The sequence below is a fragment of the Ictalurus furcatus genome, chromosome 23 (genome assembly GCF_023375685.1).
Source record: "Ictalurus furcatus strain D&B chromosome 23, Billie_1.0, whole genome shotgun sequence".
NCBI lineage: Eukaryota > Metazoa > Chordata > Actinopteri > Siluriformes > Ictaluridae > Ictalurus > Ictalurus furcatus.
The window spans coordinates 16,860,655-16,886,188 of NC_071277.1; the positions used below are offsets into that span (position 1 = coordinate 16,860,655).

The 25,534-nt window shown below is 40.0% G+C and overlaps 1 protein-coding gene across 1 annotated transcript in view; it reads right to left on the minus strand.

Annotated features, from left to right (window-relative positions):
- Window positions 1-25,534, minus strand: part of LOC128599559 (mannosyl-oligosaccharide 1,2-alpha-mannosidase IA) — a 226,890-nt gene that overhangs the window by 43,999 nt on the left and 157,357 nt on the right. Inside the window, exon 4 of the mRNA XM_053611274.1 lies at window positions 16,068-16,148. Within this exon, the coding sequence (XP_053467249.1) occupies window positions 16,068-16,148 (81 nt within the window). The remainder of the gene's footprint in view (window positions 1-16,067; window positions 16,149-25,534) is intronic.

Consider the following 25,534-nt stretch of genomic DNA (forward strand, 5'->3'; position numbering starts at 1 on the left):
AATAATAATGTATAGGAAGCCCAGAAAATAGACTTAAGAACATGCGGAACTCAACTCTGAATATGAGTAACTTTCCCTTCATAAAGATTCACATAACATTTAGATTCAATTCGCTGACTCTGAATACAGCCCCTTTATACCAATCTGATGGTATATCCCTCTCTCTCCCTCTCTTTTTTCTCTCTCTCTCTCTCTCTCTTTCCCTATCCCTCTCTCTCCCTCTCTCTCTCTCTCACCCCCCCCCCTCTCTCACTCTCTTTCTCTCTCTCTCTGACAGTTAAGATAATAAACCGTGATGTTTGAAAGTCAGCTCCGAGTCTCCAAGCCCTCCTACATGGAATTCTTTTTATATCAATCCCATGCAATATTAATATTACAGTATTTCTAGTATTTCTAGTCAGACGAATTTATTTTTGCACTTAGTAAAAGGGTCATAAGATCATCTTGCCGAACGCCTCTGAAGGTCTTGGCTTTAGTGAACCTGCTCTTAGCGTGCTGATTCTGAGTATCTGTAAGTGTTCAAAAAGCCAAAAGTTCACTTTCATAATATAATGAGTGAAGCTGCTGCTCTGTACCGAAAAAAAAAGGAAAAAAAAAAAAAGGACTCTGACAGTGAAGCTGGATTTGGACTGATGTATTCATTAGCAGGCACCTGAACACCACAATGAGACAGAGACGAGGTCAAGGAATGTTTCATTTTCTTTTAGTAGTTTTTTTTCCCTTTTATTTAAAGTGATTTATAAGTAAGATGTATCCTCTTTTGTTGAAGGCTTACGGTTTGGAATTTGAACTCATTTTTCTTGTCTCTTTTATTTGATTTATTATACAGTCGTAGTCTAGCATGAAACACCAATGATTTCACACCAATCCGTGCATTATTTAACTTAACGAGTTAGCTTAAGATGGATTTACTAGGATCGTTACTATTGTTTCACACTGGAATAAAATGCTGCGTGGTACACACCCTCATAAGACAAACTACGAGCAACACAAGCAACTTGTCACTTGCTAAGTGTGAACCCTTAATGTAATCCTAACACTGCTTTTTACTCCTCAGAACCACGGACAGCTCCCAAAGCTGTACTGTACACACCATGAATGTGACCAATTACGAATACGTCATTCTGAAATGAACAGATAATGTAATAAGAAGATGCATTACTGGATATATTTTTTGGAATGCTTCCCAGAAAGGGTCGCAAAGCATCTGGTTGAGGCTAGACGTCTCAACTTCTAGTCTAGAAGGAATGAGATCAACAAAAAAAGTTGCCTCAGTAGGAGATTTTTACTTTCGTGCAGGTGTGCAGTTAGATATGAAGCTTGTTAGTGCAAGCGAGAGGTCAGATACGAAGAAACAAATTCATTAACATTAATGTGGGGTACTGTGCGATGTGTTTACAGCGTTCTGTTCATTTATCCTTAGTAACTTCCTGGTTAGGGTTGTGTTGGTTTAAAATAAACTAGTAGATTGTGTATATTTTGGCAAAATAGAACCAGGTAAACTGATTGGAAAATATCACGAACAGATATAAACAAAAATGAGAACAGAATTCACAGACCAAGCTTACCCAACAGTGCTGCCATTTTTACCACTGGATTCAATTATTCTGGTTTAGGCCACGCCCACTTCAGGTTTAAATCTCAATATAAACAGGAATATTTTGAGCACTCATCAGGAACAGAAACAGATGGTGGCATAGCTTTACACCACAAGACACACCAACATCAGAGACTTTGTGCAGCGGACGCCATCTCACACGTTGGCTGTGATGTTATTCACAGGCCACTGAAGCCGAACTGACAGTAAAACGATGACTACATTTGGAGGAAATTAATAAAAGACCACATCCTAAATAACGCCCTATGAGACATTCAACATGATGCCAGTTTGTTATAAATATATAAACGTACCACTTTGTCAATTTGTAGTTCTACAATTACTGAAGCCCATCTGTTTTTCAACCCCCTCTATACCATCCATCATTGGAAAGGGACCACCATAGGACCATGCCAGACCAGATGGTCCACTAATCATACAGCATCCTCTCACCGTTAATCAGAATCGGCACCAATGGATTTTCATGAGGGACTGGAGTGGCGTGAGTGACACCTAACATAATCGTCAGTCATTTGGTGGAGCTAAAATGGCCGTGCTCCCTGTGCATTTACATTGGCAGCCATTTTTTTCCCCACCTCACGTCACCTAAATCTATTCTTTCCTGATTCCAGTGAATTGTCAGTTGCTATGCTTTCCCCGGTATCTCCCGGCTAGTTCTATGGTTGTCTTAACATGCATGATTGTTATTTCGTTCCGGATAATATGTTTAGCAGCACGAAATAAACCAATTTCATCATTATATGGTTGAAAGAGTTAATATTGTTACATTCTCAAGTGTATTTCTGTTTGTTCCATGTGCCATTCGTATGTCTATGCCACTGGACGATCACATCTTGTCCACGCCTGTTCCCGCCTCGCGTAGTAGGATTGGTTGGCTGCACGTTTCCGGAGGTGTATGTACTTAAGCCTCGTCAGTCTCCATGTCGTGCCAGATCATTGTGTTGATTTCACCAGCGTATGACCTTTGTTACTGACTTTGTTTATGCTCTGCCCCTTTACATTTGAGTACTACACGTGTATGTGTGTACATATATTTAGATACGGTATCTCACAAAAGTGAGTACACCCCTCACATTTTTGTAAATACGCAATCCTGGTCTCGCCAACCCATTATTTTATCATATGTTGTGGCCGGACCTAGTCCCGGTCGTAACAATATTCACATGCAAAAGAACATTATGTCATTATGTTCAAGCTAATCATTTTTGCTACAGATACTTCATTTCAGAAACATTTCTTCAAACAATATTTTGTAGTAAAATAGTAGTAAATCACTACAATTTTATTTCCATCCTTTCATTTTTTTCAAGAATTATGGTTCCTCAAGGGTTGGTTAATGGTTTAACCTGTCTACAAAAGTTTTACCTAACACCGTCTGTGAAAGGGTTCTACAGAGGACCATTAAGGGTTTCCCCAGAGGGCCAAACAAAAGAACACTTTACGGTTCTACATTCAGTATGTTTTGCTGAAAATCCCGAGTCCTACTGGGAGTCATCATGTTGCTGCACTTCTCATTTGCATAATGATAAACTTGGCTCGATTTTCCCTATCGTTAAACTTTATCTCATCACCTAGCCCCGCCCACTTCACTTCAACAACAGTTGCTCCGCCTCCTGTTCTTCCGCCGAGACACGAAGCCTCTCGACCACATCTTTCTGAACTGCTCCTCATGCTGCATTGCAGTCTGGGGAACACACTCAGAGAATAGCGTTATCTAACATCCCTCTTCCGCATACATGAGCTCACAGGCACCTATGATTGGCTAGGGTTACTGTGATTGACACAGAAGAGGGAGTAATGCCATCCCTCCTATCCAGACAGCACAGCCAATTTTACTGTCTTGGCTCAATGGCTGTGGCATCTTAACGATCTCCTGACAATATGATGAACCATGATTGTTAACAAATAGCAGACAGACAAGCCATTAGCTAGCCACCTCCCACCACATGGAGAAAAGGTACAACCCCGGCCATTGTCAACTCCTTGCTTAACGAACGTGTAAATGAATGATCATATAGCATATAACTCATCCTACCCAACCTACCCAAGTCGTATAAATCATCCTGTCATCCGGCGTCAATCTGTACAAAGCAGGGAAGTAATTAATAGTTACCCGATTCATTATTTAGCTCGTAATGGACCTCAATATCTCAGGACTCCACCCCTTGGTGCACTGGTTTTATGTGCTTACATACACACACGGATACTGGATAAAGTAACAGCCTACATCTACAGTATACATGCATCCTGAGGATGCATACATGCATACATACATCCATCTGTACCTAAAACAATTTGCTAAAAGGAAATGCAAATGAACGCAAGGCTTAAATGCATAATTCATGCAGCACACGTACAATTCAGGTCTGCTCGACTGTCTCTGGAGGGTGAACCGGATCACTCTGCGTTCCCGTTTCACCTCTCAGAGACCCGATGATCTAATGTGTTCATTTAAAATGCGTAGCGTAGGTGTAAGTAGTAAAATCCATCATGATATACAAATTCCCGGTGCACTTTGTGTGTTAATGTGCTAATACTGTAGCTGACACTGCAGGACCTCATTCATCACGCTGGACACGAACGAATTTGCTCGTGAACCGTTCGCAGGAGTATTTACACAAGAAATTCACGGAAATGGGAAAATGTGGAAAAAAACGGAGCCGTGTAAATTTACGTACAGGAAGACTTGCCGATTTTAAAGCGATTAGGTTACTGCAAAAGGTTTAAGTCGAAGTTTAAATCGCATATTTATTCCAACTGCACACGTGAATTTAGTGAAAATATTCGCAACCTCAATCATATTACTGCCTTGAAAGAAAGCAATCCAAAACACTACATATACAGTAAATCAGCTGTGCCGTGAACAGGCTTGGGAATCTAACACCAAGCCTACAGCTGAGCAGTTCACGGTTTTCCCCAATTCGAACTCAGTCACTAGCGCAGAACCTGAACCTAAATCAGTGTTACTCTCTCACTGCATCCATCTCGCTCTACTCACAAATCAGCCCTGTCCAAGCTGTGATCGATGATGCGTGCCTCTAACACTGATCGCTCTCCTGCCATCTAAAGCGAAGGCCTTTCACACAAACGGAGCATCGCTTTTTTTTCCCCTCCATGTAGAGTCAATTGAGACGGGTTATGACTGTCGTTTCTAATCATGAGAGATAGCGGTAATAATTCACTGCTTTCAAATCGTCATGAGCTGGTCTTTCTAGAAGCTACGGTTGCTATAAAATTTACAGTTAAATAGCAATTGTATATATATATAAAGAAAAATCCTCTGGGTTATTTGGCATCTTTTTTTTCTTTTAGGGTGAACAAAATAACTGTCCAATAATATTACCCCAAATGTAGTCCATGACTATGTTTAATACTAGGTGCTGCAAGGCTAAAGTAGCTGCTTAATGACATAGGTGTCAATTTATTGACATTTATTTTGATTAAATAACTTAATGTTTGAAGATTCAGATTTTCTTTTTATGTCATCGCATGAGACAGACTTCTAGTACAGAAGAAGAAGTACTTGCAGTACAGTGTTTAGAAGAGCCGAGGGGTTGGGGGGGGGGGGGGGGGTTGAGTGTAGGGGGTTGTGAGTTTTGGTGGTTGTAGTTGGTAAAACACCATGCAATAAAGGGCTAAAGAAGCAAATATCAGTCACTAAACACGTCCTGGTTGAACAACTACATTTAAATTCGTCACTCTATACTCAATCAGAAACGTATAAACACTGAGATTTACTTCAAGTATGAAAGTAAAAGTCCAAGAAAGACTCACAAATAAAAATCAATAAAAAAAACACTCTGATAGCCTAAAGAAGCCTTTAGTTGCTGGTGGTATTTTATTTTTATTTATTTTCTGCCTTAAGGTGTGAATCAATATACGTTTTAGTCCCACAATATTCACTGTTACCTGAACACATTCACCTGAACCCCTTATGAAATATTTTAGTCAAATGTTCAACAGGAAGTTGCCTAAAAATCATCCGAATTGCTTAAAGATCATAGGAATAATAATAATAATAATAATAATAATAATAATAATAATAATAATAATAAACTTTATTTCTATATAGCACCTTTAAAGCAGCTTCACAAGGCACAAAAAAAATCATAGATAAAAACACAAAACATACAAAGACAAAAACAAAAAAAACAGACTTGAATACAAAATGGTTAAAGCCATTAAGAAAAAGTTAACCTAAAAAATGTCGTTTTTAGGTTAGATTTAAAAATGCTCCGATTCTGTGCATCTCTAATAAAACTTAACTTTCTTTTCTTCTCGTTCTTTTTTTAATTATTTCTATGTAAATTAAATGATGCGAAAAGCACAGTCCTCCATCCATACCGCTTATCCTTCTCAGGGTCACGGGGAACCTGGAGCCTATCCCATTGAGCATGGGGCACGAGGCGGGGTACACCCTGGACAGGGTGCCAATCCATCACAGGGCACAATCACATACACATTCACACACCCATTCATACACTATGGACACTTTGGACACGCCAATCAGCCTACCATGCATGTCTTTGGACTGGGGGAGGAAACCGGAGTACCCGGAGGAAACCCCCGCAGCACGGGGAGAACATGCAAACTCCACACACACAGGGCCATGGTGGGAATCGAACCCCCGACCCTGGAGGTGTGAGGCGAACGTGCTAACCGTGAAGCGCGGTCCTGTTACTCAAATTATAGACTGAAAGTAAATTATGAATCAAATCATTAGACAGCCCTTAATAGTCCTTCTGTCACTATTATGAATGTGAGTTAACTACATTTGGTGTATTTGCTAATTCTATACTTAAAAAAACAAACAAAAAAAACCTCTTCAGACACCATGTTTCTTTCAATCCTGTTTGAATAGTGAAAATCATATTTTCTTAAATTCTTAGATTTATAAAAGTTGTTTTTTTTTTTCATTCTAGGACAATCAGCAATACTGTCAAAGCTAAATCGAATCAGACGTACAGCCACAGCCTTGACGCTCCAAGAAACAAAACAAGATTTGATTACGCCTCTCCAGAGTCTATAAATAAACGGACGTAGGTTTAAACGATTGCCTGAGTTTCTGTCCACACTTATTGTGTTCCTGTGTGTATATCATTATTTGAGACAAGTGTATGCATGAAGCTTTTATGATATACTAGAGATAAATATTACCCGACTTCACTCTGCTATGCTTCAGGTTTTTGACACTGATGGTGGAACACAAGAAATAAAAAAGGCATATTAAAAAAACAAAACAAACTAAAAACCCCCCAGTACCTAAAATGAAACATGCTTTTTTATTGGATTTTAAGCAGGTGCTAAAGCCACAGTGTGATCGGCTGTCTGCTGAATCAAACTGGCCAATTAGTGCACAAAAAAAAGAGAGCGAAACTTGAAGAAAAAAAAAAAAGAAGCTTCTAGCGGGACATCTGAGGACACGCTCAACCTCCCTGAAGGGTTCTACATCAGAGTGCACACACAGTTCACACTACTGCGGTAACAAAAGCACACAACCTCTCATGTTCACGGGCAGGTGGAGACGTAAAGAGACGGGAGATGTGGAGGAGAGCTACTGACTTAATTACAGAGAGAGAGAGAGAGAGGGAGGGAAAGAGAGAGAGAGAGAGATGTGGAGGAGAGCTACTGACTTAATTACAGAGAGAGAGAGAGAGAGGGAGGGAAAGAGAGAGAGAGAGAGATGTGGAGGAGAGCTACTGACTTAATTACAGAGAGAGAGAGAGAGAGGGGGAGAGAGAGAGAGAGAAAGAGAGAGAAAGAGAGAAAGAAAGACAGAGAGTGAGAGGGAGAGAGAGAGAAAGAAAGAGAGAGAAAGAAAGCTGGAGAAAGAGAGAGAGAGAGAGAGAGAATGCTAAAGAAAGAGAGTGAGAGAAAGAGACTGAAAGAAAGCTAGAGAAAGAAAGAAAGAGAGAGCGAGAGAGAAAGAAAGCTAGAGAAAGAAAGAGAGCGAGAGAGAAAGGAAGCGAGAGAGAAAGAAAGAGAGAGAGCGAGAGAGAGAACGAAAGCTAGAGAAAGAGAGAGAGAGAGAGAGAAAGAGAGAGAGAGAAAGAGAGAGAGAGAGAAAGAGAGAGAAAGAAAGAGAGAGAGTGAGAGGGAGAGAGAGAGAAAGAGAGAGAAAGAGAGAAAGAAAGAGAGAGAAAGAAAGCTGGAGAAAGAGAGAGAGAGAATGCTAGAGAAAGAAAGACAGAGAGAGAGAAAGAAAGCTATAGAAAGAAAGAGAGTGAGAGAAAGAGAAAGAAAGCTAGAGAAAGAAGAGAGAGACTGAGAGAGAGAAAGAGAGAGAGAGAGAGAGAGAAAGAGAGAGAGAGAAAGAAAGAGAGAGAGTGAGAGGGAGAGAGAGAGAGAAAGAGAGAGAAAGAGAGAAAGAAAGAGAGGGAATGAAAGCTGGAGAAAGAGAGAGAGAGAATGCTAGAGAAAGAAAGACAGAGAGAGAGAAAGAAAGCTATAGAAAGAAAGAGAGTGAGAGAAAGAGAAAGAAAGCTAGAGAAAGAAAGAGAGAGAGAAAGAGACTGAAAGAAAGCTAGAGAAAGAAAGAGAGAGTGAGAGAGAAAGAAGGCTAGAGAAAGAAAGAGAGCGAGAGAGAAAGGAAGCGAGAGATAAAGAAAGAGAGAGAGCGAGAGAGAGAGAGAGAGAGAAAGAAAGCTAGAGAAAGAGAGAGAGAGAGAAAGAGAGGGAGTGAGAGAGAGAGAGAGAGAGAGTGAGAGGTATTATGCTAAAGCGACTGGTAATGTTTAACATCATCATAGGCGTTCCGTGTTTATTTTTATTCAACCCGTTATTTTTTGATAATGCAAGGCAAATCACAGGTTTATATTAATGTGCGCCCTCTAATACGTTGTCGTTTCTATAGTGACCACTAATTCACACTTGGCACGATTGTACGGCGGACGCTCCACAGAATCTAAGACTAATCATAAACGGATTAAAAGCAACAAAGGAAAAAGAGTGACGAAACGTTGTATAATGACAGTCATGTCAATAAAACGTTAGAAGTGACGGAGTTTCAAATGAAACGATTAATAGAAGGTGAGATTAGGTACGTCTTACACTTTTACATTTTACTGATGCTGACCTGATGTTAACGTTAGGTGTGGCTGATTAATAAGTCACTGTTAATGAAGTAAGAAAACTCAGATCAGATCAGATCAGCTCAGATTAGACTGGCATTTTCTCTCTCTCTCTCTCTCTCTCTCTCTCTGCATTCTTTGTTTTGACCTGGGCTTGTGCAGCAAAAACCCCGCAATCCAATTACCAAGCAGCTCGCAATAAAAAAATAAAGTCAGGAGCCAGCCGCTGAAAGACAGCACTGTGGGATCGTTGAAAGCGTACACACCACAAAACACAATGCTGTGCATCCATCGCATGAAATGAAAGGCTTCTTACTTGTGTGATCGTTTCCACACAACATTTTTCCCACCACTGAACAATAAGCTGACAATCCCGCTGTGTATGTGATAAAAGCTGTACACAATAAACCTACGTTAGACTCAGGCACAGGCATGAGGTAGGATGAATGCTGTTAAAGAGTAGAAAAGAATGATCTGGCAATAAAAAAAAAAGTCTACTTTTTTTGGTTTTGCAACTGGTGCAAAATATCTTCTTTTTTTTTTTTTACTGAAAAGCTTTGCTTGTTAAGCTCTGCTTGCTCGACTTTCTACAATAGTTTACAACAACTGTTGGCGAGTAAAATCTCCATAAACAACAAGCTACCATAAATGGTGGTGTAGCACAACTGCCATAATTGACTTATTATACTTAGACTAATATATTAGTGGTACGGGTGCATCTCAAAAAATTTGAATATTGTGGAAAAGTTCATTTTTTTCCCCGTAATTTAATTCCAAAAGTGGAACTTTCATATATTCTAGATTCATTACACATTAAGTGAAATATTTCACGCGTTTTTTTGTTTTAATCTTGATGATTACGGATTACAGCTCACGGAAATCAAACATCCAGTATCTCAAAATATTAGAATAAAGAATTTATAATACAGAAATATCGACCTTGTGAAAAGTATGTTGATTTATGCGCTGATACTCGGTCGGGGCTTTAATCCTTTTGAACGAATCACTGCATCAATGTGGTGCTGCATGGAGGAAACCAGACTGTGGCACTGCTGAGGTGTTCTGGAAGCCCAGGTTGCTTTGATAGCGGCCTTCGGCTCGTCTGTATCGTTGGGTCTGGTGTCTCTCATAGATTCTCTAAGGGGTTCGGGTCAGGCGAGTCGGCTGGACAATCGAGCACAGTAACACCATGCTCAGCAAACCAGTTACTAGTAGTTTTGGCACTGTGGGCAGGTGTCGAGTCCTGCTGGAAAAGGAAATCAGCATCTCCATAAAGTTCGTCAGCAGACGGACGCATGAAGTGCTTTAAAATCTCCTGGTAGACGCTGCATCGACTCTCGACTTGAGAAAACACAGTTGACCAACACCAGCAGATGACATGGAGATGGTAACATGAGGGGGGAAACCATGACAGCGGAACACCTATGCTCTTTCAGACTCCTTGCTTTGGTATAGTCAGGATTTAGAACTTGAGTTCATGCAAGTGGGACAGAAACAAAAAGAATTTCTCACAAACACATGCGCAAGTGTTTCATTGGTCTTAACATCTCTGAAATCACCGAAGTATAGAGCGCAGGGCTTTAGATAAATCGATTCTGCCTCTCAGCGCGAGATGTGACCGAGAGATTGCTGCGCAAATTAAAACAGAGCAGCGACCACTGGGTGTCTTTTTAATGACTGTTACCATAAAACACCATGAAAGGGAAAACTCAGAGGATGGAAACAATCGAGCAGGACAAAATTATAGAGACGAGGGACGACTTCGCTTCCAATAACACTAATTCCTGCACCCCATACACCTCGACTGCCAGCAGACGGGTGTTAATCTAATCTGTGTGTGAGAGTTACTATCTCTGGGAAATCTGGTCAGGGACCGCAGCATGTGAGGAGAAAACAGATGAAGGGATGAACATGCTGAATCTCTTTTCTCTCTTTTCTACAGCGAGTCGAGAGACATGCACGTGCTTGTACGTGCTGTCTCCACGTGAGACTGACGACGTGTGCCATCCGTGTGAGACTCACAGTAGGAGAAAGTATCTTTAAGATAAGATGCAGAGGACGTCTTTAAAGTTTGGGTGTGGTCATCCGTAGGGTGCGGAGTTACGTTCGAATAGCTGTTACTCAGAAACTGTAAGTCTGATCGATGTGAAATTCGGTATTCTGAATCTGTGTTTAATATGGAACTGAATTTCTAATGAGTCATTTATTTATTAGTTAAACAACATGGCTGCCATTAGCCAATCAGCGTTCAGGAGCCATTTGACAGGGTTAGAACTCAGCTATAGTCAAGAAACTTTGAACAGTACGTGGTCTATCTAATGTTCTGTGAAACTTGGCAAGTAATTGGCCACTGGGGGACATATTTGTAATAGGTGCTTGGACCCCACATATAGCTGCTTGAGGCAACATGTATTATCCATCCATTAATGTTCTATTCCGCTTATCCTACTGGGTCGCAGGGAACCTGGAGCCTATCCCAGGGAGCATGGGGCACAAGGCAGGGTAACATGTATTATTATTATTATTATTAGTAGTAGTAGTAGTAGTTTATTTCCTCTTCTACCATAACTACTGCTGGTTCGGAAATCTCAATTTTGATCTTATCAAAGCCGTCAAAAACACATGCAGAGCTCAGACAGCTGGCATACACATCCAAACACCCACCCACACTCACACACACCCACACGGGACAGGCTCACAGTGGGAGGCTAAGCTATATTGACACTTCCATCAGAAAATGCAGACAACACACTCTATCTGGTGGCATGCAAGAAAAAAACAAATCCATCGCCTGCAGAGACAAATGCCGTGTCTCAAATGATATAGTCACGTACAGATCTAGACAATTATTGAGTATAATAAAGTTACTGATAGACATTAACAGCCTGTAATTTTCTAGATTAATACAAATGTGTACATGTTTCATTATTAGGCCATAGCAGGTGATTTGACAAGTGTGAAGTTTCACACTCCTCACAAACTCAACAGTCAGTGTAAGTGTATGTGTGTGTGTGTGTGTGTACCTCTAATCACCCCCCCCCCCACACACACACACAAAATTATTCTACAGCTTTCACCTAACCAGTAAAGAGTAGTGAATTAAGTGAAAAATCTACTCTACCACCTGCTTCGGTATCCAGTAGGGCTGCACGATGACGGCCCAAATGAAAATCACGATTATTTTTAACAATACTGAGATCACGATTATTCATTGATTTTAGGGACAACATATTTTTATTTAGATAATACGTGATCTATAATAACAGCTCATTCACAGGGACTTACAGTATGTGGCTGGCGCACCACATAGTTTAAAATAATTTAACTTTAAATGTGGTGTTATTTAAGTAAAAACATATAATCGATGATGCGGTGAAGATTTGTGTGTCTGGACATTTATTTAACATTTATGGAAGGAGTCTCCATTGCTAGCACCAAGAAAGGGGGGGGGGAGTACTGAGAAATGATACTTAACTTTAAATATAGATAATGGTGTCAAAATCTTTATGCAGCCAAAAGAATGGGGAACTTAGTGGGCTTTAAATGAAAGAAAGAAAGTAAAAAAGAAAAGCAAAAGCAAAATGAAGTGAGTGAAAAGGAAAAAAAAGAAAGGGAAAGTACAGGGCCTAAATAGATAATAAAAGTAGAGGAAGAGAAGAGCAACATGCAAAGCAACAGGCAGAGAGACACAGAAACAGGCAGAGAGACAGGCAGAGAGACACAGAAACAGGCAGAGAGACACAGAAACAGGCAGAGAGACAGGCAGAGAGACACAGAAAAAGGCAGAGAGAAAGGCAGAGAGACGGACAGAGACAAAGACAGGCAGACAGAGAACCAGGCTGAGAGAAGGACAGAGAGAAAGACAGGCAGAGAGACAGGCAGAGAGACAAAGACAGGCAGAGAGACATACAGAGACACAGAGACAGGCAGAGAGACAAAGACAGGCAGAGAGACATACAGAGACACAGAGACAGGCAGAGAGACAAAGACAGGCAGAGAGACACAGACAGGCAGAGAGACATACAGAGACACAGAGACAGGCAGAGAGACAGGCAGAGAGACATGCAGAGAGACGGACAGAGAGCAAGACAGGCAGAGAGACACAGACAGGCAGAGAGACATACAGAGACACAGAGACAGGCAGAGCGACATAGACAGGCAGAGAGACAGGCAGAGAGACACAGACAGGCAGAGAGAGACGTACAGAGACATAGAGACAGGCAGAGAGACACAGACAGGCAGAGAGACATACAGAGACACAGAGACAGGCAGAGAGAGACGGACAAAGAGAGAGACAGACAGAGAGATGGACAGAGAGAGACAGGCAGAGAGACACAGTCAGGCAGAGAGACAGGCAGAGAGAGACGGACAAAGAGAGAGACAGACAGAGAGATGGACAGAGAGAGACAGGCAGAGAGACACAGTCAGGCAGAGAGACAGGCAGAGAGACAGAGACAGGGAGAGCGACACAGACAGGCAGAGAGACAGGCAGAGAGACACAGACAGGCAGAAAGAGACGTACAGAGACACAGAGACAGGCAGGGAGACACACACAGACAGAGAGATGGACAGAGAGAGACAGGCAGAGAGATGGACAGAGAGAGAGACAGGCAGAGAAACACAGTCAGGCAGAGAGACGGACAGCGAGAGAGACAGGCAGAGAGACACAGTCAGGCAGAGAGACGTACAGAGACACAGAGACAGGCAGAGAGACAGACAGAGAGAGAGACAGGCAGAGAGACGGACAGAGAGAGAGACAGGCAGAGAGACAGTCAGGCAGAGAGACGGACAGGGACAGACAGGCAGAGAAAAGAGTGACGAGAGAAAAATAGAGAGCGGGAGAACGAAAAAATCGAATTCGGTGTTTGATGGAGTAAGACGCGAAGTTGGAGGCTCCTGCTGATTTCGATTAAAATTGTAATTAATTAGCGCTTTTTGGTCATATAATATATTTTGACTTATTCTACTTCGTTTCCTTATTTGCACTTTTAACTTTGTGGCACGTTAAGATGTCTGGAAAGAACATGAAAACCCGTGGTAGCATTCAGACACGACTGAGACCTAGTGTGTGCGACGTGAGCGAGTCCCCTTCTCCCCCTGAATCCGCGTCCCCGAGCAGTGACCCTGACTTCGCCGCACTCAGCCTTGAGTTGCTGGCTTCACTGAGGAAGGACATTGCAGATATTTTTAAAAAGGAGTTTCAGGCGATGTTCAGGGATGCGCTGTCTACTATCCAGCTTGACCTGCAGGCCGTGAAGACACAGCAGGCTGGTGATAAAGTCGCTACCGATGCTAACATATCAACACTGAAAGGTACTGTTGGGGAAATGGGGCACGCTCTCTCCGTTTGCACCGATGACATAGCTCATATGAAGACTACTATCGAGTCTCTCACTGCGACCGTGACTCAATTAGAGAATAAATGTGAGGATTTGGAGTCGAGGTCACGGCGCAATAGCGTTAGGATAGTGGGAGTTCCAGAGGGCGCTGACACCTGTACAACTGCTGCTGTAGCGGCCTTGTTAAAAGAGGTGTTTGGTCTGGAGAAGGAGCCGGTTCTGGACCGGTCCCACCGGACCCTTCAGCCCAAGCCCAAGCCTGGTGAACGACCACGAGCTATTGTGTGCAGATTCCACTATCACAGTGACTGTGTTGATATTTTACGCCGTGCGAGAGAGCTCCAGCGGATTAAAGTGAGGGATTTGACCATCTCCGTTTTCCCTGACTACACAGCCAAAACCACCTGGGCCCGGGCTGCGTTTAACGAGGTTCGGCGTCAACTTTATGGTATTGAGGGGGCTCGCTATGGAATACTTCAGCCAGCTCGGCTTCGCATTACATATAACGGTGCTCAGAAGGACTTTATTTCAGCGGAGGAAGCAGGAGACTACGTTAAACTCTTGATATCGGGGTGAACTGCATCACCTATATAGTGTTTTTTTTTCCACTTTTATTCTTCTTTTGCACTCGGCCTTCCAGCTCTACAGTTTTGGTACTTTTAATTTTGTTTTCCTTGGTTTTTTTTTGTTTTTTTTCTTCTCAATGAAATATTTGGGAAAGGGAAGGGAGGAGAGAAGAGAAAAGGTAAATGAATCACATGTAAATGAATCACATGAATATGAATCACATGAAAATGAATCACATGAAAAAAGAGAGCGGGAGAATGAGGGAGTTATGTTTTACTTGACGATGTGTTGTACATTTTCTTCATTTCCTCTTCAAGGAGGAAATATAAACAAAAATGAGCGACAAAGGCTGAAGGCAAAAGGTGGTGGATGTCCTCAGCTAAAAGCCAAAAAAAAGAAGCAGAGAGTGTTTGTGAGGTGCTAAATCTGGATTTGCGACCAGGAAGGAAGGAAGGAAGGAAGGAAGGAAGCGGGAAAAAAATAATTAACAAATAAATTGATAAACGAAGGAATAAATAAATTAACACACCAAATGAAGAAAAAAAAAACCCCATACTAATTAACAATGAATAAATGGAATGAATAAATGAAATACTAAACAAATCAAGCGATCAGGAATAAAAATGAAGGCTTTTTAAAAATCATATTAGTGTTACATTAGGTTAGATAATGTGCTGTTGTAAACAGCATCAAAAGACTTCAAAATTAATCAACTGGCGTGTAGCAGCCATCTTTGTTGTGAATTTTCATCATATTAATTAAGCATCAGTAAATTGTGCAGTCTATGTACAAAAACCTTAAATCTGCTCCATTTGTTCTCTTCGGAGCTTTTACACTGTTGTTCTGAAAGGACAGCTACTCTTCCCGAGTGGACGTCAGTGTAAAAGTCACGCCCCACACCCCCTCCCCCCCACACACACTAAATACCAACAGTATCCACTCTAAAGCAAAAAGCTGAAATGGCAGGAAAATTCCACGCATCTATTTTCTCCCACTTTTTCAGATTTTCAATCAATACACGTTAAGCTGACTCGAGAGGCTTTGTATCGACAGATTCCTCGGCCATTAGTTTCGGACCAGTATGATTTTATCCTCTTTAATGGAGCAATAAGTCTAGGCATGTTATTCTAGCGTAGCTCTCCTGCTCCTGTGGGAAAAGTTGGAGGCTTAGTTCATGTAAGTGTTTGTGTGTGTGCCTGATGTCAAGAAATATAAAAGATCTGCACTTATTCATTGATTTCATTCATTTGCATTACTTTTAAATACACCTATGAAGTCACGGCTACTGTATGTGGAAAAATTGAAACAAATAGTATATGGATATATTCTGATTATAGAACAAAAAGGATCTGTGTGCAATGATAAATAAACAATAACAAGAACACAGCCAAATAAAATGTTTGAATTTTGGATATGACTCTACATGTGACGCAGAATAACGTGACGTATAACATAGGCATGTTTTGAGCTTACCTCATCTCCAGTAAGGTAGTACGCAGATAGCAGGCCTCCAACATACCGGATATTCACCTCAAAGACAGAAGCCTCTCCACTCTGCAAAACAGAAACAAACAAACAAAAACAATCAAGATACAGTCCAAATACACCACCATTTACACCAACACAACATTCCCAACACACCAAACTTTTCAATACTCAGCACTACATTCCCAACACACCACCATTTACACCAACTCAACATTCCCAACACACCACCATTATCAACAACACAACATTCCCAACACACCACCATTATCAACAACTCAACATTCCCAACACACCACCATTATCAACAACACAACTTTCCCAACACACCACCATTTACACCAACACAACATTCCGAACACACCAAACTTCTCAGTACCCAACACTACATTCCTAACACACCACCATTTACACCAACACAACATTCCCAACGCACCACCATTATCAACAACTCAACATTCCCAACACACCACCATTATCAACAACACAACTTTCCCAACACACCACCATTTACACCAACACAACATTCCCAACACACCAAACTTCTCAGTACCCAACACTACATTCCTAACACACCACCATTTACACCAACACAACATTCCCAACGCACCACCATTATCAACAACTCAACATTCCCAACACACCACCATTATCAACAACACAACTTTCCCAACACACCACCATTTACACCAACACAACATTCCCAACACACCAAACTTTTCAATACCCAACACTACATTCCCAACACACCACCATTTACAGCAACACAACATTCCCAACGCACCACCATTATCAACAACACAACATTCCCAACACACCACCATTATCAACAACTCAACATTCCCAACACACCACCATTATCAACAACTCAACATTCCCAACACACCAAACTTCTCAGTACCCAACACTACATTCCCAACACACCACCATTTACACCAACACTACATTCCCAACACCACCATTATCAACAACACAACATTCCCAACACACCAAACTTCTCAATACCCAACACTTCATTCACAACACACCACACTTCTCACAAACACTATATTCCAAACACACCACACTTCCCCATACCCAACACTACATTCCCAACACACCACTATTTTCACTGTCCAACATTAAATTAGGACCAAATAGGCCCTACAGTGGCTCTCTGGCAGTCCTGTAATGTGGACCTTCCATAGCCATCAAATCAAAAGTTCTGTAAATCAAAAGCTGCTATATGGACAGCAAAGTTTTTCAGGCTCAAAACTTGTGCCATAACTCAGTTCTGTTTGGAACATTAAAGCACATTAGTGGGCTCAATAGTGAGATAATATCTCACTAAACTGTCCCGCAAGTTAAAGGATACTATCGATCTGTCCAGGCAGCTAATAATAAGCCGGAAGAATAATACAGCTTTCATAATGATTTATTATTCCAAAGGTGAGGGCGGGAAGAGAAAATGCTGGTGTCAGTTTCCAATTTTTTTGTTGGAGACTTTCCACACATATTATTTCGTTATGGCCTCTTGTTATCCCCTTACCAAACCACCAAGAATGTTATCAGATATCTAACTGTTGCTACTGCCACACTTTTCTAAGGCAGTCAGCTTCAAAACCCTGTTGCCCTCAAACACCTACCTGATATGAACATAAAATTCATAAAGTACCCCCAAAACACCACCAACACTTGCACCTTATTGCATAATGTTTTTACATTCAGCATACTTACTACTGAGTCAAAAGCCCATCCAAGCACAAAGCTGTACATTTAAGGATTAAGGGCATTGCTCAAGAGACCAATTGGATCTCTGGAAGTCCTGGGATTTAAACTTACAGCACTACCAATTAGCCAGCTCTCCCCTATCATATGACAGCTACCAAGTGGGGAATGTTGGGCCATCTCATGGGCCACCATGAGTCACCAGAACATGTACTGGAAGAATAGACCCCCGTTCTTCCAAAGGATATTCTCTCAAATGGTGTTTTCATGACGGTGATAGAGAGTGCTGTCTAACTTGTCACTCCAAATTCACCCAAACGTGTTGGATTGGGCTGGGCCACTGGTTTCCTTTTTAAATTGTCAGCCATTTGTAGAAGAAATGACAAAAAAAATAATGGACTTGTCTATCCATTTTTAAAAATCTCCACTTCTTTGATGCAGTCAAATCCTTTCCTCGGTCCATGTTTTCAATTTCTCAAAGCTACGCCCAAGTAAGTTGTGTGATATACGATACAGAGCAGATTTAAGGCGAGATGAGTTAATTGCCTCAATATGTCACCGTAATTACAATTGCTGGAGCTTGCCAAGGGCTGAGATGAAATCGTGCTTATTGACTCGCAGCCTTTCGGAGAAGGAAGTCAGAGGGGAATTATGAAAAATCCAGTTTGGTAGGATACTGCTCTTTGATACAATCTTTTTGTTTCATTTAAAACTATGACTTTTTTTTTGTGATTTCAAATTTCTCCTCAAGGCAGTCCGGTATATGTAATTACATCCAATACACCTGGGTATCGGTTAAATTCCGCTAATAGTGTGATTCAGCTAATCAGTGGCTCACTTAGGGTGCTATTGTAACTTAACAAAATATGTGTAACGTATTACTGGGCTATTCTGAGGACAGGTTTGGAAACCAAACCCATTTCACAATAATATTTTGTTCTGGAAAATGACTGTTAACAGAGTGTATTTAAAGAAGCAGCAAATCTGAAAATCTGACAATCAAGATATGCAAAGATCCTCATGGTTCAGTTTTAGGACCCCTGTTGTTTCGGTTTCTAAATGCATTATGCAAGCCTAATTCTGACAAAAATGAAGAATAAAAACCTCCTTGCTGAGATTAGGCAATGGAAAGGCCATGAAGATTTAATTGTGGAAAAATACAAAACAGTTATTTATAGTGTGTGCAAAGGCCAGGAAGCTGGAAAATCTGCCATACCAAGTTTCACTGTCGCTTAAACACTGAACAGGGCAAGCCAAGTGCATCTGAAGCTGTAGGAGGTGAAACTGCAAATATTCACCTCCCACAGCTTCAGAAGCCCTATTCTTGCACAGTTGATGAAGGACATCTGTTTTCGGCAAGTTCTTTTTCTAGGCAGTATAAAGCACTGTATTAAGTAAGGACTAAAACACAACAGGGTGTACTGTTAGAGAAAACCCAAAGAACACAAAGCTCTCAGTCCTGCTGACTATCACACAGTGGGAAATTTACTGATTGCTCCAAAGCGCTGACACTGGAGACTCCTTACATAAATGTTAACAAAATGACACCATATCAATGATAAGATGTATTCCTTTGTTAAATAACACCACACAAATAATGTGTTTATTATTAGTCTTAGATTATGTGTCGAATGTGTCAAATGGCATTCAAGTGAATGAGTCGTTACTATAGAAACGCTAATGAATTAGACTGTTAATCTGTTGGTTTTTAACAGTGTGTTGTGAAGATGTGGGTTCAGCTTAAATATCCCTAATTTTGTAGCCCTGCACACAAGTGTGACAACAGCTACCATGTGTGGTCTCAATGCTAAGGCTTGCAAATGAGCACTTTAATTATGCTACGTTTCATTCTTATAACCACATTCACTGGAGTATTGTGAGCACAAAGCACAGTTAGCAAGGGCATAAAAAGGCGACGGGACAACATCGTAAATAAAACCATCATGGCTAAAATTCCATGCTGTTAGCTTGTAGTCACTAAAGTCTTTCATGGCTTGTTTGCATGTTGGTAGAACAAGGCACAGATGCCACTAATACGATGCCCAGATTGGTTTGGAAGACAGGCACGATGTTGGCGTGTGTGCTGTGTACTCTTGAGTTAACAAGATTACTAACGAGCGTAGTGGGGAAAACTGTTCAGAGCAACACTTTTGCAAAAAAAAAACAAAACAACAACAACAACAAAAAAACACAGCAAATGCACATGCTATGCTGATGCTAGGCTGTGTTCACTTGCGTAGTGCAGGGTTTGTACTCCTCTCCAAATACAATTAGGAGTAGATGTCTAAATGATAATGTGATACAGGATATGCATCATTATATACTGTATAGGTACAAACTGCCAGCAAAACAGTAGTGTTACATTAAGAAAACGTGAGTTAAATGCTACTTTATCTATCTATCTATCTATCTATCTATCTATTTAATTTAAATGTAAAGAAATCAATAATACATTTGTTTGTTTACTGATTTTAATAAGTCTGTGAACACGTTTACAAATTGTAAAGAATCAAATTTTCATTTCAAAACAGTACAGATCTTAATTAAGATTGTAAAACGTTATTCTAGCAAAATCCGAAAATGACTACGTTTACATGGACAGCGGTAATCTAATTATTGACCTTATTCTGAATATAGACGTATAATATTGTGATTAAGGTGTTTACATGAGTCACTTTTAGAATACTCCTTTCATGTACCCGTTTTACATGTTATAGAACATAGTTCGATTAACAGCACACGTCATTACGTCACCGCGCCACGCCGTCCGACGTCCCTCCAGAATTTCACGTATCAACATACAGTTGGTCTTCGTTATGGTACCGTATACAATTTTGGGTGTTATTAATTTTTTTTTACCAACGCTTCAAGTGCGGTTAATTATTTGTCATGCTGTACGTGCAAACAGACGACTGCTTGAAGCCGTGGGCTGCGTCCCAAACCGCGTACTTACCGTCTATATAGTAGCCGAGATACATGTATTTCTCCTACTACAGGCCTATAGTAGTTGCCGGTACGCGGTTTGGGATGCAGCCGTGCTCTCTTGTTTGCCGTAAAACGGTTGAGCGCTGCCGTGTGTGATCGTGTCCTGTCGCAAAATGCGGTGAAAACTCTCACACAACATTACTAGTGTGATTAAGGTGTTTACATGTCTGTAATACACGTCGATAATGCAACTAAAACAGGAGTACTCAACATGTCTTAATTCCATTAGTGTTTACTTCGAGTATGACTTTAATCGGATTAAGGTAATTAAAAATTGCTGTTTACATGCTAGTTTCTTAATCAGACTATTGTCTTAATCGGGTTAATAGTGGATTATTGTTGTCCATGTAAACGCACTGAATGTTTATCACGATATCAGCCCTACACCTTATACAAGCCTGCATTTTCACAGCCATTCTTCGACAACACATCCAGCACATTAACGAGGCTGGGGTTTTTTTTTTGGTCGTTACTACAGTGATACAATAGACCATCTGTTTAGAGACAAAACTCCGCGAACAACTCTCCAACATCAGGATTTTAATTAGCGCAATGGCATTCTATGGACATTGTCACAAAGCTTTACAGAAATATTTAAATTCCAGACATAACATTTACATTTATAAATGTATCCCTAATGAGCAAGCCAGAGGTGAGGGTGGCAAGGAAATACTCCCTGAGATGACATGAGGACGAAACATTGAGAGGAACCAGACTCAAAAGGGGAACCTATCCTCATCTGGGTTTATAACAGATTATAAATCATTCCCTTCTATAACTGTGCATTATATAGTATTTACGTGTGCTATATAGTTTTAACATGAAGCCAATTTTGTTGAAGGTACTGTTTCAACTGTTCACTGATGGAGACTTGAGTGCAAAACGGTTCATGGCAATTGCAGTCCTAAAGCTACCATGGCAATTGTAGTCCTAAGCCATCGTAGCAAAACTGTTCATATCAATTGCAGTCTAAAGCTAATGTGTGGTCCATATGCGGCCATCCTCAGCAGCGGCGAAGTGGTTTCCATTCCATTTGCTACAGTATTTGCTGCCAGTGGAAAAAAAATACCTGGATTAATAGTAAAGGAGTCACTTTGAGAGCCATCGACATGTTCCCGGGCCTCAGGTTTGGTCATATGTACGCTGTAGCACTCAGTGTAAACATGGAGGTTGATGAAAGACGAAAGGTTGGCTAGCTTTCATTCAAAGATTGGGTGAGTAATCAAGCCGCTGACAAGAGCAATTGGGCAATTTGTCTACAGACAACTAATGATGTTGAATATAAACTGGTGAAGGGCATTCATGGCTATCATAATCAAGTATAGCACTTCTGCATAGAGCATCCAGATGGCATATTTCATCACATAATGGAAGTTGATTCATACTAAAGTATAGAGAAAAGCACTTTTGTATATCATTTGGAGCAAATGCTGACATTTACTGTAGATTTACCCAACTGGCTTCCAAAACAACTTCCCAAGTGAGGTGGGATCACATCCCAGACATACAGGGATATATAGATAGTTTGGGGCTCAGTGGGTGCTCTCGGACAGGATGTTATGTTATCTTCTGACTCGCAGCTCTAAGTAACTTCACTACTGGATGAAAGTATTTTTACTTAATATTTGTAGAAAGCAGGTAGTACAGGTAGCACAGGTAGCACAGCCGTCTCACAGCTCCAGGGTTCCGGTTTGATCCTGAGCCGTCTGTGTGGAGTATTGTGTGGGTTTCCTCCAGGTTCTCCAGGAGATTGGCTATGCTATTGGCTAAATTGCTCCTAGGTGTCAATGAGTGTGTGAGTGTGTTTGCATGTTGCCCTTTGATGGACTCTTATCCTATATTTGTGTCCATAAACACATATATACTCATAGACTAATAATCTGTGCAAATCATTCTCTAATGAGCCACAGTGGTGTAGAAATGTGCAAAAGTAGAAGTGAGGATATTGCAATTGCTAGAAGATATAGAAGAAAATTATGGGTCAGGACGCATTATGGGTTTGGAATGAGGAGTTTCTATAGGGTCTCTGTTCTTAAAAACAAAACAAACAAACAAACAACAAAAGAAAAAAAACACAGTACAGTCCATACTTTTAAACTCAGTATACTGCTTCTTATTATTTTAAATAATGACTTTTTTTATTATTATTATTTCAAATTAAACTATTATTCATTATTAAATAACAATAATAATAATAATAATAATAATTAATTATTATTATTATTATTATTAGTAGTAGTAGTAGTAGTAGTATAATTATAATTATTAATTATTACGATAATAATAATAATAATAATAATAATAATAATTATTATTATTATTATTATTATTATTATTATTATTATTATTATTAGAGTTGTATTTTTAAGAATTAAGTATTAAAAATAATTTTAAAATAATTTAACAATCATTTTTAAGAATTAAGCATACTACTACAGCATACAAGTAGTCCATACTACTTAATCAGAAATAGATGTTCATTAAATAATTAGTGGATATTATTCAATTCCATTCAATTCAATTTTATTTGTATAGTGCTTTTTTTTTTTTTACAACAGTCATGGTCTCAAAGCAGCTTTACAGAAATATTTAAACACAGGATAGAGATTTTAAGTGTGTGAATTTATCCCTATCCCTAATTTATATCAGGAATGCTATATCAACACTGCTAAATCATGTATACTAGTCAAGCTCATACATAAAGATCATGCATGGATTTTAATCAGTACTGTTCAATAAAACACACTAGTCAAAACTGTTTTATTATAGTATTTAATACAAACCAACAACCAAACAATAGACTCTTCATTTAGACTATATAACTGGCTAACAAAATACACACACACGGTGAACGTAATCCTCCCCACTCCCCTTCATTTTTTTTTTAATCACAAGTTTAGCCACTTAAACACTTATCAGCGATTTAAGAGACAAGATGCATAATTAAAGACGTGTCCACCGGAGCGATTACTTTCAATTACAACCAACTGTCCTTCTCTCCATCTTTCTATCTCTCTCATTGCACCCTGTCGGACTGCCAACACACACAACACAGCAGCTGCATCATCGACTCATTACTCAGAGATAGCAATGCTAATGCCTCTTTCTGAACTAATTGGATTTGCTAAGATGCACAAAAAAAAAAACAAAAAACAAGCCAGGAACCCAAGGGTGTAAAAGTTTCTCTTCAATGTTTAGATTTGATTCTCAGTAGTCAGACTGTCTAAGTATTAAATGAAGTAGATTAGTTCATACTGTTAAATCAAGCATACTACCCCATACTATGTGGTTAACAGTACTAGGGTATATTTTTCATTTAAGCATACTAGTCCATATGCAACTAGAGCTGTATCAGGCACATCCCACTGGACAGAGACCTCGGGGTTGAACCAGGACCCACTGGAGAGATTATCTCCTAGTTGGAAGTCTTAGGAATGTTTGGGGATCCCTCAGATCATGGATAGTGTTGCAACATGTTATAGTACTAGTAATCTCCATATAAGGAAAAGAAAATTACTGATCTATTGTTTTTACTCCATATTCTCAGGTTAAACATACAAATACAAAGGGTTCAATCAAGAATACTAGTCCATACTAATAAAAACAAGTACAGTATTCAAAGCATACTAGACTATAACTCCAAAACTTGCACGCATTACATTATGAATACTAGTTCTTATTCATATAAATACATATAAATAAATGAAGAATACTAATACATACTGCTAAGTCAAGCACACGAGCGGATACAGTTATATTTAGTATACTACACCATACTGCTAAATCAAACATACTTGTTCTGCTCTGTTGAACCAAGTATACTAATCCATAATATCCTTATTATTAAATTATGCATACTAGGTCATATTTTCTAGCCATACTTTTAAACGAAGGACAGCCGTGCTCAAGCCATTTTTATCTCATTAATACAGAGACAGAATGGCTGAAGGAAGATTTGCTTATATGTGCTCATTTTTGCGCTTTTATAATATCATTTCATTTCAGCTCTACTTCATCAATCATTTATTCCAACTATTAAAAGAAATTACTCCAGGCCAGATGCTCAACCTATCTGGCAAGGGCATGAATAATTCATTCCCTGACCACCAAAAGCAATAAATCTGGTTAATGCGTATCAGGCAACAGAAATATCTTTGACTGTAAGAAGACTAAGGAAAGAGACGTTGTCAATGATGTCCGTTCAGTTACATAAAGCGCTCTTAAATGTTCTTATTAACAGAGCCTCAGTGAAAGGATTTTTAGAACATCTGCATCTCCAATACATGCTGATGGATGGACAATCAAATGTGTGTCCTCTCTGCTTTTCATCCTTTTGCCACATACGAGAAATATTATCTGTCTTGTATTTATCTTTGTAAAGGATGTAAAGTGTAAGTGTAAAGGTGAACATTATTGGGCTGATGGGCATCTTCACACTAAGAAGCTGAGGAACAGCTCAACACTATGGAGATGATGGTCATTTCAATATTCTGGAATTTTTGGATATTTAGTGCATACTGTAGAGATGATGGAAATTTACTCAATAGAAGGCAGAGAGGCAAATATACACCATGGAATTGATGGACACTTCTATGGCATGGAGCTGGTGGGCATTTCTATGGTATGCAGCAGATGAGCATTTCATTAATATGGAGCTGGTGGACAGTTTGTGATATGGAGTTGATGGGCATTACTAAGGTATGGCAGTGATGAGCAGTCCTATGATTTGGAGCTGATGGACATTTTTGTGGTCTGGAGCTGAC